At 32.7% G+C, this 27,526-nt stretch overlaps 1 protein-coding gene across 4 annotated transcripts in view; it reads right to left on the bottom strand.

The window, feature by feature from the left end:
* The window catches only part of TPR (translocated promoter region, nuclear basket protein), a 70,945-nt gene that overhangs the window by 213 nt on the left and 43,206 nt on the right, over window positions 1-27,526 (bottom strand). The window contains exons 33-51 of one of the 4 annotated variants that reach the window (XM_051998768.1): window positions 26,117-26,257; window positions 25,367-25,565; window positions 24,230-24,435; window positions 23,524-23,585; window positions 20,956-21,164; window positions 19,883-20,155; window positions 18,033-18,181; window positions 16,925-17,005; window positions 15,512-15,712; window positions 14,040-14,174; window positions 11,151-11,238; window positions 9,177-9,358; window positions 7,717-7,785; window positions 6,473-6,567; window positions 5,840-5,946; window positions 5,046-5,141; window positions 4,712-4,868; window positions 2,271-2,389; window positions 545-643 (exon numbers count right to left, since the gene is read on the bottom strand). In XM_051998768.1, coding sequence (XP_051854728.1) covers window positions 545-643; window positions 2,271-2,389; window positions 4,712-4,868; window positions 5,046-5,141; window positions 5,840-5,946; window positions 6,473-6,567; window positions 7,717-7,785; window positions 9,177-9,358; window positions 11,151-11,238; window positions 14,040-14,174; window positions 15,512-15,712; window positions 16,925-17,005; window positions 18,033-18,181; window positions 19,883-20,155; window positions 20,956-21,164; window positions 23,524-23,585; window positions 24,230-24,435; window positions 25,367-25,565; window positions 26,117-26,257 — 2,668 coding nt within the window. Of the gene's footprint in view, window positions 1-6; window positions 644-2,270; window positions 2,390-4,711; window positions 4,869-5,045; window positions 5,142-5,839; window positions 5,947-6,472; window positions 6,568-7,716; window positions 7,786-9,176; window positions 9,359-11,150; window positions 11,239-14,039; window positions 14,175-15,511; window positions 15,713-16,924; window positions 17,006-18,032; window positions 18,182-19,882; window positions 20,156-20,955; window positions 21,165-23,523; window positions 23,586-24,229; window positions 24,436-25,366; window positions 25,566-26,116; window positions 26,258-27,526 lie in introns of those variants that run through there. The other 3 variants (XM_051998766.1, XM_051998767.1, XM_051998769.1) reach the window with 3 other exon arrangements.

Here is a 27,526-nt window from a genome sequence, read left to right as displayed (position 1 = left end):
GAAAAAATGAGAAGCAAATATAAATATTCCCTTTAAAAAAATCAACCAACAAAGGCATCAGGCTTTCCATTCTAATATATGATAGGCTAGTACATAAACTATTTCCAGTTTTTATTACTATTACATATTTTAAAATGAGTTTTTCATTTTTATGACACAGACTCAGTATACAATTTCTCTGTTAAGAAAATTAGGATAAGGGAATTATTAAAAGGCTCCTCTATCTTTGTGTTAGATGGAATCACCAAAAAATGCTTTCTTTTATTATATGTAAAAAGGAAACAAAGGAAGTAATGGTTAAAAATCAAGATATTTTAATTTTTTCAAATGGTACTTTAGACATGGGGAAAGAACATGATTAAATAATGTGTCATATAGTTAAATATAGTCATATGATGCAATAAAACTCTCCTCCAAATTAGTCCCTGAAGTATACATATTTGATAGATGATCTTAATTTACTCAGGTTTAGGACACTTGTTCTGATTCATAGGAATTACTTCTGCCCTCATCCCAACCATGTTCTCAGACAAGAGAATCTTACCTCTTTGTCGGTTAAACTGACGACCCCGGACTCCTGTTCTTAAAGTCTGTGGCTGAAGCCTAACTCGTCTGAAAGGCTTAGGTTGACTACTGCTAGTATCTGAGAAGAAAAGATAGCTTAATTGTCACTGAAGCAAAAGATAACTGCACAAAGAGATAAAACTACAAACAGATGTCTTTTAGATTTTATGTTTTTAAAACCATTTAATCATGTAATATGTTGAATTTTTAAATACAGAAATAAAACCTCAAAATGAATAAAATATTTTTTTCTCTGACTTAAACAACATCTGGCCAACTGAATGACATTTTCATTTCATATTTAAAAAACCCCTCAAAGTACGAGAGTAAACTATTATCTAAACAATTGTTAAGAATTATTACTGCTATTTCTCTTAAGTCAAAATAATTTATCTAGAAAACCACTACATTTTTGTGCTTCACTTGTTTTTTGTTAAATCCCTATGTTCCTCAGCTTTGGTTGTAACAGAAAATTTCAGATAATACAAACTAGAACAGTCAGTATATAGGAAGAAATATGCTTGGATGCTGCTAAAAAATTATACTGATTTCCAGAAGGGAGGGCTATTTTTCATGACTTGTCTGTGGAGAAACATATATATTTATGTGTGTATGAGAAAGTATCATTGTTGGGAGTTAAGAGACACATGAATTGAAGCCTTATATATCTGACATTTTAGTAGTTTTGTGACAAGGGTAAAAAAAATCACTTTATTTTTAAGTGTCTCAGTTTTCTCATCTGTGAAATGGGAATAATTTTATTTCTCACACTCTTGCTGTGAAGCTAACAATGAGAAAATACATGGGATTATATTTTGTAAACCTTAAAGTACAACATAAACATCAGCAATTAGTATGATCTACTATGATACTATGATAGCAGTACCCATATTTAATCCCTTATTTTTTGTAACTGAGTGAGAAAATTCTAGAAGGCACCATTATAAAACTAGTTTTTTTTTTTCTTCTAATGTTGGACAGTTTTAACAAAGAGTGAAGTTTAGTGACCCAGAAAAACAGACGGGGGAGTGGTATAATTGCCTTTTGGACCAATACAATAATCCATAATAATCCAATGATCAGATCATTGAGGCATTAATATATTATTATATCAAAGACTGAAACAAACCTATCTTAAAACTAGGAAATAATTTTCAAGCTTTAGAATAATATAGCTTATATTTATATAAATTCTAGTAACATAAAATATTATGTATATTTTGCTAACCTTTAAAACAAAGTGCACAGATTGTCATTTTACAGATACAGACATGAGAATTCTGAAGAGCTAAGTCATAAGTTCATAAAAACAAGTAGAAGAGCTGAGATGTAATAACTAAAAATGAATTTACAAGTTCTTCTATTGTTTATACCCCTTAACAGCTTTAAAAAAAAACCTTCAAAAATGTGAAGGCAAATTTTTAAGTTGTTCAAAAGAATGAATGATGTAGTAACTTATTATTTCTTGATTCATTTATTACATCTATCTATATAGATAAGCACATACAAAAACAAGTAAATCTATGATAAACAGTGTAGATATACTAATTGTGTAATCATGGATAAATTGTATTTAATTTCACAGAACATAGTGAAGAAACTGGTCTGAAAGTCCCAAAGCACAATATAAGTAAATATGTGTTGTTATTATCATTAAGAACAAGTTGACTCCACCTCTGTTCTAGTTAAAAGTTACAGAATATTACCTGCAGAGGAACTGGACGGAGGATCTTGGCTAGTAGAAGGAAGATCAGACTCATCAGATGCCTGAACAGGTTCTTCCTCCTGCTGGCTATCAATTTCTAGGCCAGCTTCTGAACTAATTCTAATGGGGAAAAAAAGAAAAAGAAATCCATTAAGAACAAAAAAAGTGATTCTGTTAGGAAGTGCTAAACCAGTTAAATTAAAAGCTGATAAGAAATTATAACTTGTAAATATCACACAAAGGCAAAATCTCAAGTATGCAGAAAGATCTTTTCGCTAGATGATTATTAGGACCTCTTTCATTCTGAATTTTGTGATGTTTATAATAGATATTCATGTATAAAACCGATAAATCCTTAAGGAAATTTCTATGGAGTTAATTTCAATAATAACAAAAATGGAACAGTTTGACATAGTGGATGGAGTACAGTTCTGTTGTTTAGAACTATACTGATTGTATAATGGGAGGGGCGGAGGGGGGCACAGTTAATCAGCAGATAGGTCAGTTAAATCTTTCAGTGCTCCAGGCAATTCTCTATACCTTCTCCAAGTTGTAGAGTAATTGCTGATCTGCAGGGATGAAAGGAGTTCTCCATAAAGATGGTTCAGGCCAATCCCAATCTCCTTTCCAAAGCCTACTTTTCTTTTATCTAGAAAGATTTCCTAATCTTTGATTATATCCTTTATTTTTGAGCTAATTTTCCTTTTCTCTGAGACTACATGTACTTCAAAGGTAAGGATTCTGAAAATCATAAAAAGCTGGCTTACTTAACAGGATCAGTACTTTACATAGTATTTTAGTGTTCTTTCAAGTACTTATAGACATTTTTATTTGTGAAAGAGCTGACTATATATATAGTTTGTGATTATCCAGACCTCTTGCTTCTCTTTCCTTGATCTTTTCTGGCAATCTGAATGCTCTTTTGCACCCTCCACAAAGTAATGAAAGACCTTTAAATACTCTGTAGTGAATTAAATTCCTGGGAAATAGCTTTTGATGAAGATTTTCTTATTCAAGAATGGGATTTTTATATAACTCATTAATTTTTTTATTATTCATTAACACAAATGAATAAAAGCCTAGTTATAACTTTAATTTCCTATTATTTTTTGATCTCATAACTTATTTAGTTAGTACCAGTAGCAATTTTCTATGATCCAAAATAACAGGAAGCCAGGCTGTAGAACCATTTTGCAGGCAATAAAAAAGCTATTTTAAAATTTGAATTTACTGTTTTCCCCCCATCGTGTATCATACAAAGAAATGTAGGCAAAAAATATTTGGTCATGTACCAAAATGGAATTCTAATAAAACAATTCCCTCCCTACCAAACAACAACAACAACAAAGAATTGAGTATATATTTAAGGAAAATTTCATGCAGTATGTTTGGTGACTCCATTAAAATCACTACTTAACTAAAGCAACAAATAACATGATGAAAACAATTCCTTTTCAGAGAGACAATAGTCAACATTTTGGGTGGCTATGGGGTGATTTTTTTTTTTTTGGTTTAAAAATGTGTCCATGAGGATCAAATTACTAACTCAAAATTATAGTCAGAATCACATACAGAACATTCAGCATTACAAGTGACCTACTATCAGAGTGACTGATAAATTCAAGGTAATCTCATTTTCACAGCTCCATAAAAATGTGAATCTGCCAATTTTCACCAAAGTATAAGGGAAAAAAAGCTATCAAAATTTTAAAGCTCAGTTACCTTAGAAATCATCAAGTTCACGTTCATCTGATAAAAATAGATACAATTAAGATTAACTTGGTCAATTCTTCACACTGAATTACTAGGAGAACTGTGAATTTTAACAGGACTTTTTCAACTACCTTTTTGGAGCTTTCTTACTACAGTTCCCCTTAGAACTACTATGTAAAAAACCAGGATTATAAATATAATCATTCTAAATAATTTTTAAAAATCAAGGTGGCTAGCTGAATCATGAAACAAACTATATTTTATAGGCTTTTAAAAGTTTAATTTTTTAAACCAATAATGTGAATATTTCAAACAATTAATTAAAACTGACTCAATAACATACATATTTAAAATAATGGAATTTCAGAAGCTACCATTAGTTACAGAAATTACATTGCTTTTTGAGTTTAGAGAGCAATCACTTGGCTTTCAAAATTCCCCTTCTTGTAAGGGCAAATCTCAACTATCCAAGCTAATAATGTAGGGGAATCACTATTTGGTATTTTGTTGCACACACGAACAAAAAACATGAAAAGTGACTAAGAAGAATGGTTTGTTGTATATAATTCAATTCTGAAATAATAAATTCTTATTGAAAAAATTCCGTAATGAATACATTTCATCCCACTATTTTTTACTCCACTAACTAAAATATATTTCATTACTCTAAATAATTAGGATATATTCTGAATACTAAAGAAAGCATTATCCACTAAATAAACATAGTACCCTTCAGGTTCTGTCTCCACAAATACTTCGTCTCCATCATCACCTGTCCCTGTTTCTGCAGTCGTAGACAAACTGCCGGTGGATGTTGTCACCATTGGAACAGACTGAGATGCATGCTCAGAAGCATCAGCAGTAGTACTTTCAGTAAATACAGTCACTTTGAAAAGACAGGAAAAACAATGTAGTTTAAAAAACTTCAGCAACACAATATTTAGTAAGAAACTAGTGGGGTCAGACAATAGAATTTCCATTTTTGCAACATATTTGTTATACACAATTAAACAAACTACTAAACACAGGCATTTGGTATCACATTTTACAGACTGATGCTTACCTGGAGCTGCAACTTGTAGAGGAGTAGTAGGAACACTTCGGCCACCAGATTCTTCTTCATGTGCTAAGAAGAGGGGTGTTTCATACATACCTAAACCTAAAGACAATTGTATTAACGACCTCATTAAACGCCTATGAGGGGGAAAAAAATGGCTTCTGAGTACCATTTAAGATGAAAACTTAATCTATCACTGGATAAGTCTGTTAAAATATTTAGTTCGGTCATTTTTAATTGACAGATTAAATGGAAACCATGAATCTTTGGGAACATTTAAAGTTCTAAATAAAAGAAGAAACTTAATATGCTATCAAGATTAAAATATAAGAACTTAAGATATGAATATTGCTTTACTATTAATCCTAAACTTTCTTTGTTTTAGGGTTTAATTTTTCTTATATTTGTCATAAATTGTCATTTAAAAAATATATTTTCTCAGCACTAAAATAAAAACTCAATTTAGTTAAATATGTAAACATCAAACAAGAAAACACACTGTGCTTGCTACCATACAATCATAACTCTTCTTATCCATTCAATACATACCATGCATGAGGCAAATAAATAAATATTTAGTCCTTTCTCTAAAATTTACAGTTTAGTTGGTAAACAAGACACATAAAAAAGTACCAATATAGAGTAATATATGTGAAGCCAAGGAGAGCTTCGAACAAAAACTAACCTAAGGTCTTAATCACTAATAGATTAGTGATACAACCATGACAAACAAATCTTTCAACATGCTCTACTGACTAAATTCTCTCTCATTATTTCAGGTGGTTCAAAGGCTTATTTACCTCCTTGAGATGCAAGCTGACCAAGATCTGAATGGCTAGAACTTGTTTGTGGCATATCTTCAGGGGGTCCAAATCGGAATCTGGGAACACCAGCAACCTGGGGCGAACTAGAAAATAATTTTCTAGCTGAAATTTTGCAAAATCCAACCTATGGTTTCTTTTGTCAGAAAGCAGATTACTTTAAAAAATTATGTTAAAGAGAGGGAACAGGTTTAGGAAAAAAGAAAAAAGATGACTAAGTTAAGAAAAAATTACATTTAAGAATAAGACTGAAGCTAAAAAAAAGAATTTAATAAACACATTATTCCAAATAGGCACTGAAGACTAACTGAAAGTCACAAATAGACATTTTAATCATGTTAACATTAAAATTAGTCTATATGTTTTGAAATGTACCCATTGATGTTGGACAGAAACTAGTGAGAAGTGTAAGCTAGATTATAAGAACAAATCAAGCTGGAAGTATAAGATTCTTTTCCAGAATTCAGAAACAACATATCCAAAGAACTAAAAATATTTATATCTCAATTTTTGTGACTATCTAAAATTCTTATAAATGCTTCATTGGACAATTTGACAAAACAAGTAGGGAAGAAGAAAACAAAAAAATTATTCATATAATGAATGACTCACTGAATTGCTTCTGCAAATCCATCTGTACGATGTGGTACCACAAGAGTTGGTGTACTTGGCACAGTTCGGTCCTCATCATCAAAAAAGTGCTGCTGCTAAAGCAAAGACTAAAATTGAAGGCTACACAAGAATACAGTATTAGAATAAGGTGTACACATAGTAGGTGACTGAGGAACATATAAAACTGACAATTTTTATTTTCTGTGAGATCTGAACTGCTACAAATCCTTGAGGTTTTGTTTTAACTTAATGAAATTTATAAATTATTTCCATCAAAAAAGAGATCATGGAATTGACAACCATTAGTAATTCTAGTCTTTGTAGTCTAGTTGGGAGGTTCTGACATCACTATTAAACCATTACCTCTATATTTTAGAAGAACATAATATTTTTCTCAGTACTAAACATTATGCTAGGTGCTGAACATGCAAAAAAATGAATCAATTCCTATTCATAAAGTTACACTATATTACAAATAATTACCAAGTTTATACAAAGTAGCTTTACGGAGTACAAGGAGTACTAATTTAAAGAGTCAAGAAAGATCTCTCATAGAATACAACCGCTGTAGGGAGTCTAGGGGTTTCCAGTGGAAGAATAAAGGAGGTACAGCATTCTAATAAAAGTGGAGTAAAAGCGAGATGGTCCAGAGAAGAATGGAGGAAGTATTGCTCATAGGTACCTTGTACATAGGCATGGAAATAAAGTGCTGTATAAAGAGAACAATAAGGTGGCCAATTTAGTTGGATTATAAAATATGGGGGCACTTAAGTGAAGGAGAGAGGTAATGTGTCAGTCATATCATCCTAGAAGAAACAGGAAAAAAGGAATGACATGGTCAGACTTGTGCATCAGAAATAAAAATGTGGCAGCTGGGGAGAAGATAAAGGGAGAAAGAATATTAGAAGGTTATTATTTTAAATTACATATTAGAAGGTACTGGCAAGAGATAATGAGGGCCTGAATGAGGGTAAACATCATGGTGACAGCAGAAAGAAGGGCATAGATGTGAAAGTAACATGGAGATAGAATTTATGAGGATTTTAATTTAATGCTGGAAATTTTTAGGAGCAAAAGCCAATAAGCAAGAACGCTGCTCCCTAAAGAAGCAATTTTATTTTGCCATATTTTGTCTTTTTAAAAAAAATAACAACACATGATTGCTATTTTAAAGTTATCTTTACAAACCAGTGTTGGAAATGCTTTTAATCACAACAATATTTTCTTAAGCAGTTATTTCTTACCATGCCACCTATGCCAGGAGTTAGCTGAAGTCCTCGTCCAACTGACTGTCTTCGTGTCATTTGAATTCTCTGTGTGGTAAAGAATAAGAGGATGATATTTTCTAAGGGATTCAACTAAAACCAAACAAAATAGTAAATAATAAAAGCAACTGACTAGCTAATCAATGAATTACCTAAAGCATAATTTAAAAATTATTCTTTAATCACATTAGCAGCCATATAATTATCTGAATCTTGCATTAAAAAATATGCCACTAATTCGGACTAAGGGTAGAGAAAAAAGCAAATATACATGGCAAAGTATATAATATTTTTTAAAATGAAGCTTTCTTTTTAAATGCATATACTAAGTAAATAAAACGTTCCAAAAAGAAAAATAAGGCTTCTTCTTCTTCTTTTTTTTTTTTTTTAAACAAACAAGAGACAAGTAATGTATATTTTCTATAATTAAGCTAAGGCTTATACTTATTCTTTTTTCTATGTAAAAGTGTTATCAACTATGCTATGTAGTCCCAGACCTCCATATTTTATGATTCTAAATAAATTATAACTTCCAGAGAAATTGATAGGTTCTCTATAATAAATTTTCATGGTCCAATACCCTGCAGTCAAGTATTAATATATTTTGTGTCCAGGATGATGTCCCACCCACACCTGCACACATCTCTCTCTGTTTTTCTCTCTATACATAGATATGTAGAATTAATACACATCATGGGGTATAAAGTTGGCATAGAGATTCATCTTTAACCTCTTGTTGCTTTTATTGAAAATTAGTTACTAAAACTTAAGAGATACCTACATCTACTACTGATAAATCATATCTACACAATCTAGAAAACTACAAATATGAATTCATGGGTACAAAAAAATACATGGGCAAAAACAACAAAATAATCCTTGAGGGGAAAAAATGGAACTTAGACAAATATTTTTCTTTCACACAGAAAATTTAGCTAGGTGTGAGACTGAACTTCATTTGAAATTCAATATAGTTGGTGTAGCTAAGTGGCACAGTAGATAGAGCACTAGTCTTGAAGTCAGGAGGACGTAAGTTCAAATCTTAAGACTTCCTAGCTGTGTGACTCTGGACAAGTCACTTAACCCCAACTGCCTTAGCAAACAAACAAACAAAAAACCCCAAGATAGTCAAAATTTTGCTTTTAACAATGGAAACAATGACCAATTTTTTTTTTTTTTTTGGTCAATCATGACTACAATAATTCCAAATTATGTCCACTTAGTGCTTTGGCTTACCGTTTATAAAAGCCATCAAATAAAATTGCTAGCATTACCTGAAGAAGAAGAAATCCAAGAGCAAACAGTTGTTTGGGTAATTTTAAAATATATTCAATACTAGTAAATGGAAGATTATCTAAAAGAAATAAAATTTGAAATAGGAAAAGCTTGTATATTTTCTACAAGTGAGATTCTTTAAAATATATATCCATTTTTAGTACCTGGACTGGTGGTCCCAACTCCTGAGGAGGTGCATGGATAGTTAGTCGTGGGGGAAGTGGATGAGGTGGTCTTCGAGGTGACTGAGGTGCCCGAGGACCCTGTCTTTCAGATGCTGATGATGGTTGTTGTTCTCTAGAATTCTCATGGGGCAAAGATGATTCTGTAAGAGAAGTTCCTTCACCTTTAGGGGAAAAAAATAAACAAAATTGTCACCACCACTGGTTGAACTCACATTCTGAATTAAATATTCCTCTTAGCACTGTTTTTAACATCTGCATAAGTAATAAGATGCAATTCAGAAAATCTGAGAACAATTAGATTACTCTTGAAAACAACAAAGCTCATTATACGATGATCAATTCTGATGGATGTGGCTCTTTTCAACAATGATTCAGATCACTTCCAAAGTTTTTATGATGAAGAGAGCAATCTACACTCAGAGAGAGAACTGTGAGAGCTGAGTATAATTTACAACAAAGCATTCTCACTCTCTTTGTCATTGTTTGCTTGCATTTTATTTTCTTTCCCCCTTTCTTTTTGGTTTGCTTTGATTTTTTTTGTGCAGCAAGACAACTGTATAAATATGTATGCACATATTGGATTTAACATATATTTCTACCATGTTTAATATATATTGGACTACTTGCCATCTGGGAGAGGGGTTGGGGAAGGGAGGGGGAAATCGCAATACAAGATTTTGCATGGGTTAATGTTAAAGAATTATCCATACATTTGTTTAGAAAAATAAAAAATAAAAAAGAAACAATGAAACCATAGGCATAAGTAGAAGCTATAAACATTTTAAAGACTGATCTGTAATTTTATTGCTTTATCCTACACTGATATAGATTGTAATTCCTCTACAACTCAGAAGATCTTTAAGAGTTTCTTGGCCACAAAATCCTGCACCCTGTAAACAATCCAGCAATGAGCTTCCCCAAGCTTAAGTTAGATTGCTCCTTGGTACAAAGAAAAGATAGTTTGGCTGTGTCCACACATGAAGCTTTCCTGGATTGGAAAGATCTGCCCTGTCAGTGTTTATAATGTGCTACCCTGAATAGCAAAGATCACTTCCATGCCATAATGGAGCATTTCAATAAGCATTATAGGGTAGACTTTCTCTTAGGGCAAAAGTTATTATACTTCACATATTGTCGTTACTTGTTTGGTTTTTTCAGGTAATAAAGATGGAAATTCCCTATTATGAAAGTTGGAACAGGATTTTTTACACTGATGATGAGTGGATCAGTGTTTGAAAGATTCTGCCAATCAGTTCTGAAAAGTATAAATGAATCTAAAAATGAAAATAATATAAGCTCTCTAAACCTTGATTTTCTCATCTATAAAATGAAGGAATTACAACAGATGACTTCTGAGGCCCTTCCAGCTATAAATCTGTGATATTGCAATTTTTAATACAAAATCACAATTTTAGACATCTTTCAAGTATGTAGCCCTGTTATTTCTTTAGAAGCTTAGACTGACCTCTGCTGGTTGCAGAAGACAAAGGAGAAATTAATGGCAATGTCTTCCTTGTTGCTGTTTTATTAGAAGTTATAAAACAATTCTACTTAAAAACATAAGTAACAATACTCTCTTGCATTTACAGATAGATTTATACTTTTCAAAATTTCACATATTTTCAGTTGACCTTAGAGACCTAACCTATGAGGTAAAGATCTTATCACTTCCAAATTTATGAGGAAACAGAAACACTATTCCAGGTTTAACCAGCTAAATAATAAGAAATGATGTAAGAATTTTTGCCTATGGAATTTGAATTTAGTCAACAAAGATGTTAATTCTCTTTGAAGTTTTAACCTAAACTGTGATTGGAATCAATTCCAGCTTTATAAAAATGAATGATGTATTTTGAAACAAATCTACAGTAAATAAAAGAAAGCTTTTGTTTTTGCTTTAAAAAACAAGTGAAATATAATTCTCATGCAAACAAAATCCACATCTAATCTTACCACCATTTTGAGAATCTGCTGCTCTCTGGCTAATTTCACCTCCTGTACTTTCTTCTGTTTCAGTACCTGGATCAGTACCATCACCACCCTGAACATAAAACCACTCTGATGACTTGGTATAAATGAACAGCATTTAATACTACAATGTACAATACATTATGTAGAGTGAAAAAGGAACCTACTAATAAATAGAATAATAAGTAATTTTAGGCAGTAACACACTGATGATAGCTGATTTCAGATAAAGATGGCAATTTAAGACCTTTCTACAGATAGATTCTTATAATAATGCAAAAAGGAAAAAAAAATTCTAATATAATAGAAAGAACATTTTACTAGGAGTTTGATAAACACTTGCTGAACTTAACTACTATTAAGTTACCACCCATATCTGGCCCTTTTATAAAATCAGAGCTGAAGTAATGATGTACAAGGTATTTTGAGCTCTAAAATTTTGTATTTTGAAATTCCTTATTTTGTGACACATTTGCCAAATTTTCAGAAATATAAAAATAGATATTCATACAAATATCTAAAAAAATCTCAAGAAAGTTACCAATTCAGCAACAACTTTAAATCTGATTTTAAAATAGTAGATAACATTTATATTGCATTTTGTAGTTTATAGAAGAAAGTACTCACTGAATAAACTGCATAAATCTTGCCAAAAGGGTTGTTAAAGAATTAAAAATGATATCTTGTGTATATTTCTTCACCTATAAAATGGTAAGGACTATGTAGTCCCTAGATCTAGGATTTGATCATTTGATCTTCAGAATACTCTATGAAGTAGGATTTTATATAGATGTTATTTTTTTAAAGCTCAGAGAACTTAAACAATCTGACATTTGGTCTCATGATTATTTACTAATAACCCATTGATTCCATGTTCAACGTTCCTTTCATGATACCATGAAGTTTCAGCAAGTTTAACTTCAATTACAATCTCCAAGTAGGTCCCTAAAAAATATTTCATTTAGTTCACAGCTAAAGAATATAAAATTGAATGATTCACTAAAAATACTATTATTTCTATAAGACTGTGAAGAGTGTCAATATTCATGAACATTTTTAAAATAACCTGAATCATATCTGTAGTCTGGCTTAGAACAAGACCAAAAAAATGGTTATATATTTATTTGTATGGATACTCTTGCACCTTATCCAAAGGGTTACCTTTCCATACTATAAGAGAAGATCAAGAGTTACTGCATCAAAGGATATGAACAGACAATTCTCAGACGAAGAAATTAAAACTATTTATAGCCATATGAAAATATGCTCCAAATCATTATTAATCAGAGAAATGCAAATTAAGACAACTCTGAGATACCACTACACACCTGTCAGATTGGCTAGAATGACAGGGAAAGATAATACGGAATGTTGGAGGGGATGTGGGAAAACAGGAACACTGATACATTGTTGGTGGAATTATGAACACATCCAGCCATTCTAGAGAGCAATTTGGAACTATGCTCAAAAAGTTACCAAACTGTGCATCCTTTGATCCAGCAGTGTTTCTACTGGGTTTCTACCCCAAAGAGATACTAAAGAAGGGAAAGGGACCTGTATGTGCCAAAATGTTTGTGGCAGCCCTGTTCGTAGTGGCTAGAAACTGGAAAATGGATGGATGCCCATCAATTGGAGAATGGTTGAGTAAATTGTGGTATATGAAACTTATGGAATATTATTGTTCTGTAAGAAATGACCAGCAGTCCAGGATATACTGTAACCTATTCAACATGTAAAGGATTGCTTGCCATCTGGGGGAGGGGGTGGAGGGAGGAAAGGGAAAAATCGGAACAGAAGTGAATGCAAGGGATAATGTTGTAAAAAATTACCCTGGCATGAGTTCTATCAATAAAAAGTTATTTAAAAAAAAAAAAAAAAAAGAAATGACCAGCAGGATGAATACAGAGAGGCTTGGAGAGACTTACATGAACTGATGCTGAGTGAAATGAACAGAACCAGGAGATCATTATATACCTCAACAATGATACTGTCTGAGGATGTATTCTGATGGAAGTGGATCTCTTCGATAAAGAGAGCTAATTCAGTTTCAATTGATCAAGAATGGACAGAAGGAGCTACACCCAAAGAAAGAACATTGGGAAATGAATATAAACTGCTTGCATTTTTGTTTTTCTTCCCGGGTTATTTATACCTTCTGAATCCAATTCTCTCTGTGCAACAAGAGAACTGTTCGGTTCTGCACACATATATTGTATCTAGGATATAAAGTAATCTATTTAACATGTAAAGGACTGCTTGTCATCTGGGGGAGGGGGTGGAGGGAGGGAGGGGAAAAATCAGAACAGAAGTGAGTGCAAGGGATAATGTTGTAAAAAATTACCCTGGCATGGGGTTCTGTCAATAAAAAGTTATTTAAAAAAAAAAAAGAAAGAAGAAAAATAAAGTTAATAAAATGTGTGCTTTAATCTGGGAAAAAAAAAAAAGAGTTACTGCAGTCAAAAAATACTTCTGATGGCCAATTTTTAGGTGATGGGTTACTGTGAATTTTAAACTAAACTTTCAAGAATGATAAAAGTTGTTAGGCTTATAATTTATGAGTTTTTAGCTTGGTAGGAGCTGCCAGAATTTGAATTTAAGAAGTCAAGATAACTTCTAAGAACATGAGACAGAATATGACTTGACTTTACTGGAAGACACCAAAAATAGTAGATGAAATTAAATACTAACTTCAGAAATGGAATGCATTGGGGTAAATTAAATTGCCTGCTTTGAATATTCGTGACAATTTTTGCATTATCGATAATAATTTATTCAAGAGAAAACACAGGATAATAATTCTCTGAAGCAGTTGTCTTAAAAAAGAGAAAATACTGGGGGGGGGGGGGGGTTGGGGGTTGGTTAAGATTGTTTTACCTCAGCATCATCAGCTTCATAGCCATCATTGCCATCTGCGCTACCAGTGCCTTCATTACTATCTTCACCTTCATCTCCCATTCCTGTATCTTCATCATCATCATCATCGTCATCCTCATCATCCTCCTCATAGTCCTATTAGGCAAAATTCAAAGTTGCAAATAAAAAAATGTTTAAGCAAGTAACCTGAGGTGCAGAATAAGAGCTAATCAGAAGAATGGCTTATTGAAACTGTAGTATACTAGTAAGTTCAGCTATAATATTCTTAAATAGCAGAAAATGCAACAGTATTAGAGCTCAAAATGAAACCAATACCCTTTAGGCCACACTATCTGTGACAAATACCTTGGGAACAATAAATGGTTATGGTTTAGTCTATGTAACAAAACTAGACAAGAGATCCAAATCAGACCTCCCCATCACCCACAAGTCTTTAGGTGTTCCATTTTTATGCATACCTAAAATAAATAACGTCCTCTGTAATTGGTTTGCTTTTTAAAAGTCTATATTAATATCTATTAAGAACCAAAAATGACAAAATCTGTTAAAGAAGTAATACTAGATCAGTGTAATGGCAAATGTGGCAAATGCTGTATAGTCTACATATTTATTGCTAAATAAATTACTGTTTCTGTCAACTTGGATGCCTCTAGTTCAGAAACTGTACAAGATTGCCCGTTTTTCTTTTCTTTTCGTTCTTTTTTTTTTTTTGGGGGGGGGAAGAGGGGAGGAGACTGAAGCAATTGGGGTTAAGTGACTTGCTCAGGATCGCACAACTAGGAAGTGTTAAGTGTCTGATACCAAATTTGAACTCAGGTCCTCCTGACTTACAGGGCTGGTGCACTATCCACCGTGCCACCTAGCTGCCCCTAGATCACCAGTTTCATCTTCACCATAATCTGCCGCTAAGTAGCAGACTGGAGTTCCTCTGCTATTTCTAAAAGATTATTTCTAAGTAAGATTTTGAAAAAAACAAAATTCCTCATCCTAAGAAGCATCATATACTCTCTCTCTCTCCTCCTACATGAAAACCTAGGAAAGTCCTACACTGTCAGGGAAACTTTTCTTTCAGAGTAGCAAGACAAGATTTCCTTTCAGTCTTTTTCTTCAAAGGCTTTAAATGAGAGGACATCTCTACAGTAGGTCAGTCTAGTTACACACGCAATGGGTCCTTGAGAAAACTGCAGGGCTCGAATAGCTTCAAAGTTATGTAACAATTTATCAAAAATATTACGTTGGATTATGTTCAGGGCAAATATCTAAGGATCCTAAAGTCAGAAAAAAGTATTAAAATCTAACACTAAAAACAATTTTATCTTACTGAACTATTTATTATAAAATACGAAGACCAACAATTCAGTAAAGGAGAAAAAAATACTTGAGTCTGGGGACTCAGAATAGAATTTTATACTGTACCATCAAGATTAAAAAGGGCCTGTGATTATCAGCTAATTCTATACCACAGTTGTTACCTCTTGTTCACCATCATTTTCATCATCATCATCATCTTCATCATCACTGTCTATCACAATGACATCATCTCCTTTGGATTGGGCATCCTGGCAAGAGATTGAAGTCTGTTGATCTGACTGTAGGGGTCCAAGATCTATGTGAAGGGATTGAGAAGTTTCTTCACTGTCTTCCATAGGTGTATAATCTCCCTGAGTGACTCCCTTAAAAAACAAATAATTAAATACTCTGACTAAAAAGCGACTTTTAGGTTGCCTTTAGCCAAAAGAAGAATTAATAATATTTAAATTAAAAAATGTATCATTTAAATGTCTTAATTTATTGATATATATATATACAGCTCTCAAAATGAGCCATTATGTATATACTGGCTTATGTTTAATGACCTTCTTAAAACTCCATATTAGTTTTTAAAAGAATATTAAAAACTGAAAATTCTTTATAAGATTTTTCATCCATTAAATAGTAGCGAATGAAAAAAAATGCTGTAAACAAATTTTTTTATTAAAAAAAACTTTTCTAGCATGAAATATTCCATAATAGCCGCTACAATGTACCATTAACTAGCACCATCCAAAAAAAAAAAAATCATTTCTCTAATCCATAGGTTTGGCTTAAAGTCAGTACACCAGTACACCAGAAACAGAAATGTTTACTGATAGTGGACAAGATACAAAGTTGAAGGACAGGTCAAAATGCCTTTGTGAATTGTTTCAAAATCAACAGCAGATTTTGCTATGCCTAAGAAAAATTACTTTCATGTTAGGCATAAAATGTAACAACAGAAATTCCCATATTATCCATTATTTTTACTTCTTTTGGTTCTGATACTATTCGAAAACAGTGGTTAAAGAGACACAATTCGCCCCTATTTATTCATCTGAAGGTTTAACTTGCTATATCCATTAAAAGGAAAAATAGAGTTGGCAAATACATCTCCTTACTTCAAATTCAGGTAAATGAAGCAATAAAGTTATCTGGGCTACAAATTTAGTTAACGATTAACTTAGAGAACATTATCACCTAAAAATCATAGTTTCTCTAGAAACAAAAGTTTCACAAGTCTTTTTTTGAACAATGATGTTTTATGAAAGCAAAAGAAAACAAAAAAAGCAAAAGAACAGTAGTGCCATATGATTTGTTAAACTGGATGCTAAATCTAAAATGCTCGATGACAAAGCTTTTTTTCCTCCATCAGTTCCTTGCTACTAAAATTAAAGCCTTCTAATATTCAGATTAATTTTGGGGCAAGTTTTGGAAATAAATATGATTGCAAAAATTCCATCTCAAATGAAAAGGAAGATTATAAGCAATGAATTAAAAAAATTTTTCCCAGATGTTTACATCTATTAAAAAAAAATTGATTCAAAATCATTTGTTACTTTATCGTTTAAATTTATTTGTACTTCACTTACTTCTCCAATAGAATCTTGTGAATCCTGATTTACAAGGGGCTCGACCTCTCCATCAGTGCTCTCTTCTGCTGTAACTTCTTCCTGAATATATAAAATGAAAGATGTTTTACCTACATTAATCCTTAAGGTATTTGATTAAGAAAAAGGTCTTAAAGAATCTTAAAATCTAATATATATATTTAAGGAATGTACCACTACACTAAAACTATCAAATATAATCAGAAAAAAAAATTATAGTGATAAAAAGGAAGATTTTAATTCAGATTTTTAAAAGGTCAAACATTTAGATTCTGATTAGTAATGTCACTAGTAATCTAGAAAAAATATGTAGTATTGTATTATAGTGATTACAGAATTGTAAGTAAAAGACCTAAAGAGGAATCTATTATCTCTTTATATCCTTTACTATAATTTCCTAACCTTTTTTGAGCAAGGGACCTTTTGGTGTTTAGTGAAACCTGTTGGACCCTTTCATAATATTTTTAAGTGTGTAAAATAAAATATATAGATATTAAAAATCAAATATATATAATAAATATAAATAAATCATATCGTTTCCTCTTCTTCCTACCCTGTCCTTAAGCTATTCATGGACTTTTTAAGCTTGGTTATAAATTGCCCCATATTTATTAGATAAATATATAAACATAATATTCTTTTGTATACAACTGTTTTTGAAAAAAGGTACTTAAACAACATTATTATTTTTCTTTGGTGTATGCAAATCAAAGCTTATTGTCAGTACTATTAAAGGCACATAGAAAACATGCAAAATTTAGGAGTCTTGGGCATATGGGGTAAAAAGCCCACTTCATTATATTTATATGTAAAAGACAGTTCATTATCACAAGCACAATAAAAGGCCAAATCTATTTTATTTATGGCACATTGCAAATTTATTTGTTGTATCCGATCTTTTTTATAATGAATGTGGTTGGTTCATAATCACCAATCCGTTAGCTCAGATGATTTCTTATATAGATTTTTCTTATCATTTACTCTATTTCTACACCTATAACAATTAAATTAAAATAAAGTTGGGTCAATTTATTTACCCCTAATAGCTAAAAATATCAGCAACATTAGAACATATTATTTTGCTACACACCTCAGGTCCTACAGGAGGTATGCTCTTCAATTTCTTTGAGAGAGGCATATCTATTGTTTCATCAGAGACTTGTTCTGATGTCTCTGTGGTGTTATCATCTTCCTCTTCACGTGCACGTTTAGGCAAAGATGAACTTGGAGTAGCTGAAACTTTGAAATTAAATCACAGTAATCTAAGAATAAATTTTAATAGTAAACAGTGCTTAAAAAGAGAACATATACAATTTCTCTTGACCCTTAATTTACTTCTGTCCCTTGACCAAATATTTTAAAATCCATGATGCTCTCAGGAAACTTTGTCATTAGGAATCAACCCATTGGTTTGCATCAGTTTGGCAATTTCATTTCATCAGTACCCTCAGAACCCGTGGTCTCTCGTTCAGAGGAAAGAATAAAAAACTGCTCTCCAAACCTAAACTTAAAGAAGGCTGCCAAGCAGCCATTTTATTTCCTTCCAGCTTGTACTCCTTGACCCTGAACTCTTAACATGTTCCTCCCTGGCCCTATGCCCTTTCTGTACTGTTTTCCCCCATTAGATTCTAAGTGCCATGAAGACAAGATTTTTTTTTTTTTTTAAACATTTGTATCGCTAGTGCTCAGTACAGTGCCTGGCACATAAAAGGTGCTTAAAAAATATTTATTGAGTAAGACACCATAAAAATTTTCTTAGTTGTAGTTTAAATGTCTTATATACCATTAGTGAAGACATAAGATTATAAAAATTCCATTGCCAAAATTTTTGTTGGTTGTCCATACAATAGAAACTGTGTATTATGATAGTATCAAACTTTTAGCTAACAGAGCCAACCAAACATTCATCACACATAATGTGATTCACTATTCTTAATTTGGTATATTGCTGGCATTTATGATTTGTAAAATATTAAGATGAATTTTTATTATAAACAGATGAGAGCTTATTTTGGGTTCTATTTTCCCTTCCACTGATTACATCTGTAGCATAAATATTTGAAAAGAACTGGCCCTTTGGATTGGTCATGAATTTAAAAAAAAAAAAAAAAAAAAGGATTCAGGTCTTGCAATTATGGCACTTAAATAGCACAGTGAATAATGATGAATTTGGAGTCATATAGACTCTTGTTCAAACTTTTTTTTGGCCATTTAGGTGCACAAACCTGGACATATTACTTAACTTCTCTTAGCTTTAGTTTCTTTATCTGCAAAGTAACAGCAACAACAACAGTGGTATCTAGCTCCCAGGATCATTGTGAAGATGAAACAATATTTGTAAAGTACTTTACCTACTATATTCTCATGTCTGCAAACTCTAATTATCATTACTACAAAAGCAGAAATGACAAGACTTCATGACTGACTGGTATCAGAGTTCATATACAGTGATGTCCAAGATGGCAGCATCACAATGCAGAGTGGATGGAGCATAAGCTTCTATTCCATCTCCCTGCTCCAAAAATCTTTTTTTTTTCCTTCAAAATCAAGGCACAAATAACTAGAAAAGATTTTTTTTTTCTGAACTTAACAACAAAGTTCTAAAAGTGGGCTAAAAACTATGAAATACTCTATCGTCTCTGCACAAAGTAAACTTTCAATAATATATTCAAGGAATTTGAGAAAGACCTCAAAAAAATTAAAAAAGGAAATGCTTAAGTAAGATATAATAATCCAAAATAATTGCAGCTCAATGTTTCCAAACATAAAGTAAAAATTTCTCTGACAAGGGAGATTTTATTCAGCTTTGAATGAAAACCAAAAATTAACACTTTAAAATATTAGTAATCTGAGGAAATCATCTTTATTATAGTGGGGGCTTGAGGGAAAAGTGTTTACTGCTATATTAAGTATAACTTTAATTTAGAAAACTCAACTTACCTGTACCAAACACTGATGTTGAAGTGGAAGGTCTTTCAATTGGTGAACTCTGTACAACTTCTACAATGCTTGGGGAAAGTTCTTGGCTAGCAGGCTCAATTTGAGGATGACTTTGTTGAGTGGGCTGCACAAAGGCTGTAGCCTGTGTTTGTTGCTGAACAGTTAAAATAGGTTGAGAAATAGAGGGTTGGACGTTGGGACTGGTAGAACGTACAGACCCACTTGTGCTTCCAAAAACTGGAACATGATCCACAGGTCCTTCTGACTGCATAGCTGAAAGAGCAAGGACTAAAATTTAATGGGGAAGAAGGAGGGAGGAAGGAGAAAGGAAGGAACTTTTCTATCGTTTAGACATTTTCAAATACTTCAAATTTGTAAATTTTTTAGGAAGGCATGGCAAATAAGACGCTATTAATAATAATAGATAGTATAGGAACTTCATCTTTCAGATATTTTCCAAAGTGTATTAGCATCATATTGTGTGTAGTTAAATGTTTGTTTGCTAATAATAAATTCAAATTTAATCTTTAGCAAGTTGAAATTCCATGCAATAATAACACAGATCACAACTGTATAGTGCTTTACAATAAAATACTTCCTTACAATAACCTTGTATGATAGGTAGTGCAAATGCATAAATTCATTTTAAAGAGATTCTGATATGCTAAGATATCTTGTAAGATACAGGATATACTGTAGTAGAATTTGGTTTCAAATCCAGGTTTTTCTTATTCTAAATGCCTGCTTCTTTCACTTTAACATGCTACTTCTCAAATAAACAAGTATAAAAATAGAAATTAATTTAATTTGTCCGACATGCTAAAGGTATAAAAACAGCACAGCATACTGTCTTGCTAAAATGTGTTAAATATTTCTTCCATTTCCTCTTTAAAATGATTTAGTTTGCTTTATTAAAAAAGAAAACACAGCTTTTTTACTATTATAGGGAACTTAAGTGCAGTGAGAAGTTGTTTCCTCCAAGTCATTACTAAACAGGTGAACCACTTAAGATAATACAGAAACCAAAAACGAAGCAACTAAGCACCAAATCGTTTACCTATTGGTCTACTTACCTTCCTGAGATTCCACCTGTGTTGTGGGCATCACTGTAGCTGTTGGAGTAGTGGTTGGATTTGTAACTGTTGCAGGTGTAACCATAGGTCGGATACTAGCTCTTGGTGTTGACTTATTCCCAGCTATGGCAGCAGCTGTCACTTTGCTTGGAGTAGATACAACAGGAGTTGGCTTGATGTTGGCTGTTGGTGGATCTGATGTACTAGCACTAAAGATAACAGATATTTTAAAAACTAGCTTTTGTCAATTAAAAAAAAAATCTGTAGTTTTTCTATTTCATACAAACCATGGAGGAATATATAGCATTATTTTTAATGTTATTTAAAACAAATAATAGTATTACCCAAATGTTTTGAGTGGGGGAAAAAAATAGGTTCTCATTAAGTTATGTAAAACCAGGCACCCAAAAAAACCAAAACAAAACAACCTCTTCAATGCTAATTGGCTTTAATCCTCAAATGTTTTGAATATCCTTCTCTGAACAAAGATATTTTAAGGAAAAAAATTAAAAGAATCCCACTTCGCAAATTTTTCATGTGACAAGGAGAAAAAAGCATAAGAATCATAATCAATATGAAATTAATGGGAAATGGAAAACTTGAGATTTATATAAATATCAGATATACAAAAAGCAAAATGAAATTGAGCCTTCTGAAATAAGTGCTAAGAAATCTCAATCTATTTCTATTGACTCAGATTGTATCCAAGATTGTATCCAAGATTGGAAATGGGAAAAGGGAGAGAATTTTAAAATTTATTGAAGAACTAAGAAAATAAATAAATAAAGTTCAATTATGTTCTTCTAACAAAAATTTTAAGTCAAAAGGGCACAGGGCAGCTAAGTGGCTTAATATACTGGTCCTAGAATCAGAAAGACCTGAATGGCTTTTTGCTTGCTAGTGTTACACACGTTAGTTCTCTTCTATTTTACTCATTTTTGTTACTGCCACCTAATTTTTTTTTTTTTTAAGATGAATAGCATCTACCTCGCAGAGCTGTGGAAGAGGGAGGAATTTATGACCAAAGAAGAACTAGAGATCACTACTGACCACAAAATAGAAAATTTTGATTATATCAAATTGAAAAATTTTTGTACAAACAAAACAAATGCAGACAAGATTAGAAGGGAAACAATAAACTGGGAAAACATTTTTACAATCAAAGGTTCTGATAAAGGCCTCATTTCCAAAATATATAGAGAATTGACTCTAATTTATAAGAAATCAAACCACTCTCCAATTGATAAATGGTCAAAGGATATGAACAGACAATTCTCAGACGAAGAAATTGAAACTATTTATAGACATACGAAAATATGCTCCAAATCATTATTAATCAGAGAAATGCAAATTAAGACAACTCTGAGATACCACTACACACCTGTCAGATTGGCTAGAATGATAGGGAAAGACAATGTGGAATGTTGGAGGGGATGTAGGAAAACAGGGACACTGATACATTGTTGGTGGAATTGTGAACACATCCAGCCATTCTGGAGAGCAATTTGGAACTATGCTCAAAAAGTTATCAAACTGTGCATACCCTTTGATCCAGCAGTGTTTCTACTGGGCTTATATCCCAAAGAGATACTAAAGAAGGGAAAGGGACCTGTATGTGCCAAAATGTTTGTGTTTGTAGTGGCTAGAAACTGGAAAATGAATGGATGCCCATCAGTTGGAGAATGGTTGAGTAAATTGTGGTATATGAATGTTATGGAATATTATTGTTCTGTAAGGAATGACCAGCAGGATGAATACAGAGAGGACTGGCGAGACTTACATGAACTGATGCTAAGTGAAATGAGCAGAACCAGGAGATCATTATATACCTCAACAACGATACTGTTTGAGGATGTATTCTGATGGAAGTGGATCTCTTCAATAAAGAGAGCTTTAATTGATCAAAGATGGACAGAAGCAGCTACACCCAAAGAAAGAACACTGGGAAATGAATATAAACTGCTTGCAATTTTGTTTTTCTTCCCGGGTTATTTATACCTTCTGAATTCAATTCTCCCTGTGCAACAAGGAAACTGTGTGGTTCTGCACACATATATTGTATCTAGGATATACTGTAACCTATCCAACATGTAAAGGACTGCTTGCCATCTAGGGGAGGGGGTGGAGGAAGGGAGGGGAAAAAATCGCAACAGAAGTGAATGCAAGGGAGAATGCTGTAAAAAATTACCCTGGCATGGGTTCTATCAATAAAAAGTTATTTAAAAAAAAAAAATAAAGATGAATAGCAGCCCATCTTTGTTGGAAAGAAGGTAAGAAAGTACAAGCTACTAGAATATTGGTACAGAAATCTTAATGCCAGAATTTCTCTTCCTGATGCAATAGGAATAAAATGAATAATGAAAACAAAAAACAAAACAAAAAAAACTCCCAAGAATTTGGGACACAGGAGACAAGCCATTCAAAGAATATGTCAGGGAAAAAATAAAACAAAACAAAAGTATTCTTTAAAAAGAGGCACAATATAGCATTTTCTTCCTGAAACTTCCTACATTGCCTAGCAATGAAGAAATCATTTAGATTATGAAAATAATTTAGAAATAAACTCACATTCCTCTTTCACCTGAAGCTGGAGTTGTTTTGAGGGTGATCTGTCTTTGTTGTTCAGGGACCTATTAAAATACAAGTTTGTGTAGATGAATAAGTAATCCCTCTAAAATACCCAAAACAAAACCAAAAAACCCAGCCCTACTGCCTAAAGCTCTAAAAACCACTACTGGTAATCTTTAAGAAGTTATATACAAATTGCTCAAAGTCTTAACAGAGTAAATTAACAGAGCGACAGTAAATAAGATGGGGGAAAAAATCATGGAGATTTTCATTAAAATTTTTAAAATAAAATTAAAAAAACATTTATCGGAATTCATTACAAGGAACTGTAATGTGCAATCTACTATGCTAGGGGAATACACATTTAAGGAAGTAATAATCTGTAACATGGGAGGATATATAACAGACAGATAAATGTAGATGAAAAATATAACAGTTCATAGGGAAACAGCATTTTATTGTTTACATATGATCTGTATAAGAATGAAATAGGCAGTCATAAGTATTATTAACCCTGATGTAAGGATGGAGGGTTTAGAGATTTGTCTATGGTCAGATAGTAGATAATGGTGCTAGAATCAAAATCAGGGTCTTATTTATGACTAAATATAGTCTCTTTCCCACTACACCATAACACACACAAAAAAAGAAGACTAAAAGGTGTTATAAGATAAAATGCAAAGAAAATAATTGAGTTACCAATTACCTTGCTAGTGGTTTCCTGAGGTTCATCTCTTTGCTCAAGATGTCTTTCTTGCTGTTCTCTGAGTTCTCGTTCCAAGCGGCTAATTCGACCTTCATACTGTGATTTAAGAGCAGTCATACGGACATCCAGCTCATCCTTCTGTTGATCTAATGCACCATTTCTTTGTTTAAGCTCTTCGTTTTCTTTAGTTAGTTGATCTTTGACACCTGAACAAACAATACCATGTTATAATTTTTGTCTCAAAAGGGTAGAAATGAAGGACATTAAAATGATTGGCAGAATTCAATTAAGAAGTTTGGTGATATAATGGATAAAGCAGTGTGCCTGGAACCAAAAAGACTTGGGTTTGAATATGACTTCAGATAATCAATAACTCCGTGAGACTGAGCAAGTCATTTCTGCCTTAATTTCTTCATCTACACAACAGGGATAAAAATAGCATCTGCCCTACCAGGGTTGTTGGGAGGATTAAATAAGTGATGCTGTAAAGTATTTTGTAAGCCATAAAATGCTACCTATTACTACTACTAGACAAAAACGGCAATCCATTTTCATAAGCCAAAAAACTCAGTTTTCAATGAATCAATCTATCAATCTATCTATCTACCTACCTATCTCTATCTGCTATGACCTATCTCTTTGACAAACTATCTCTCACCATTCTTGTGGAAAAGATGAAGGAATGTTGGCTAGATAACATAATTAGATGGCTTCATCATAATGGAAAGAGCTGTCTAGCAGTACAAGATGGCCAGTGGCAACTGCACTTTGTAAATGGTGAGATTAAGATATAAATTTAAATTCTTGCCACTCTCTATCCAACACTACCTTCAGAAGTGAGGAATCACATAACTAGCTTATCATTGAAAAACCTAAATTTCCCTGAGCCCAAATCTTCAGATACTGATACAACATTTATTCAGAAAGTACTATGTGTGAAGCACTATCAATTCTGGATATGTGACATTCTAATTAAGTTTTTGCAAGGGGGGATAGTTAAAAAATCACATTATCTTCTATCTCCTTAGCTCTAATTGCCACTTCAAATATCTAAGCTGCGTACTGGCAAAATGTGCATAGAGCTTTGCTGTAATTATTATAAATTTCAAGCTTCAATAAATATAGGGATGTCTTTACCAGCTAAATGTGCCAGCTTTGCTTTGGCTGCAACAAGAGCCTTTCTTGTTTTGTCTTCCTTTTCAGTCATATGTTGTCGCAGCTGCTCCTCCTGTGTAGTTCTGTCTTGGAGATCTTGATGAAGACGTGACAGTTCAGACTGAAGTTGTGTTATCTGCTCCTGAAGACTTCTAGCTTCTGCCTCTTTTTCAGATACTGTCTAAGGAAAGAAAAAAAAAAGAACCTTAAATAAAAATAGCCAGCTAGAGAAAAATAAGATGAGTTATCAAACAAAATTATCAAACTTTAATAGAGAATTATAAATCTTATAATCAATACAAACTGTAATTATTTAAAATAAATGTGTCAATGCACCAAGTAAACAATAGTTTGGTGTAAAAGTCTATCTGTATATAAAATAATTTAAGTAATTATGCAAATATACATTGTTATGTAGTGGAGTACAGTGAGTGAAAGAGAACTGGGTCTGGAGCCAACCAGTTCCAGACCAACTCCACTTTTGTGACTTTGGGCAAGGGAATTATTTTCCTTCTCGAGGCCTCAGTTTCCTTATTTATAAAATGAAAAGAGTTTCATTTAAATCTAAAATTTAATAATTCTATAATACTTCACTATATTATGAAATAAGACAACAAAAATTGAGATAAATTACTATCTCCACTGTACTCATAACCACATACTCCTTATACTGCCAGGCAGAACTGGGACTATAGTTAAAATATAACTATTTTACTGTTCTCTGAAACTTACCTTCTGAAGGTTTTCGATTTGGTTTTCTAGAGATTTCGTTTTTATTTCAGCTTGATTCAGATTTTCTTTGAGCTCTTGCACTTCATGGACAGATACTTGTTGTTCCAGTAATTCTCCAGAAGACTGAGAAGTCTCCATTACCTAAGATTATGACATTATTTATTAAATGTCAGCAGAATACAGTACATGGGCTAGGGAATATGTCTATGCTTCTTGACCTTGAGGTTTAAAAATAAAGTCTCAGAAGCAATTCAGATTCAAAGAAGATTAAAAAAAAACAATGAGAGGCATAGCCAGATTATGTTCTTGTTTCATAAGGTAACAGATATTAAACTAGATTACAATTCTTAACAGTTGTTTATACATGACTATAGAGACTTATTTGGATGTGTATACAATTAAATTTGCAAAGTTCTACAAGTGGGAAAAGAACAAATGCTTTCAAAACTCCAGTTTGAAACATTATTTGTACTTTTGAATTATGATTCTTTAGATTATTCAAAAAACTTCCTAATCCATTTAAGTTTGTATTTTCAACTAAAAATCTAAAACTACTTTTTAAAGCATATCTTCCTTTTTTTACTGAATAGCATTCATTAGGCTGTCCCCATTCATAACAGGCAATTTTTATCCTAGCTTCTAGTGTAGAAGAAAAGAATGGAATCAGTAAGTTACTCTAGAGATAATTAATTCTGAGGAGTAGAGCCCTACCTAGGTCCTAGAAGCAATTCTTCCATGGAGAAAAAGAGTATGGGGACAGTCTTTGTATGTAGAAGGCAAGAGGAGATAGGGTAAAGATTCAAGGGGAAGAAATTAAGGACATTAGTTAAACACCATCAAACACTGACTGAATTGTCTGCATGGACGCTGCCATCATGCTTCAGATGGTGTGGGCTCCTGGGTGAGATCAGAGTTCAATTAGGGGTTTGGCAAATCCGATTAGTCATGGAAGTCAGTATCTCTTTTTTGTTGTGGTTTTGTAGCCTTTTGGTAGTTGGGTATAGCTAGGTCAAAATTGATGGCATAACCGTGGTGATACAAACCAGGCATATGTCATACACCAGAAAAAGCTAAATCCAGGCTAGGTAAACTGAACCCAAAAGTGAAAGCATGGAGCTCATCAAGTCTAAGAAGGCCCATGGAGCACTGTAGCAATCCCGAAGCTGTTGACTATAGACTATAAGGCCTGATATATTACTGGACTGGTTTAGGATGTTTTCAGGACCCAGGAAGGATTCCACCAGCCTAAAGCCCTTCCTCCATGGGAAGGAAAACCTGTGGGAGGAACAAACTTATGGACACACCCAAATAGCAATAGGCTCAATATTCCTAGCTCCAGGTACTCTCTGCCTTTATTTCCTATAAATTGGTGAGTCCTTCTAGGCAAAATGTTAGCACCCATCCCTGTCC

This window comes from Antechinus flavipes, chromosome 4 (genome assembly GCF_016432865.1).
Source record: "Antechinus flavipes isolate AdamAnt ecotype Samford, QLD, Australia chromosome 4, AdamAnt_v2, whole genome shotgun sequence".
NCBI classification, from domain to species: Eukaryota; Metazoa; Chordata; class Mammalia; order Dasyuromorphia; family Dasyuridae; genus Antechinus; species Antechinus flavipes.
Note: the sequence above shows the minus strand (reverse complement) of the source record. Positions and strands in the feature narration are given on the sequence as shown.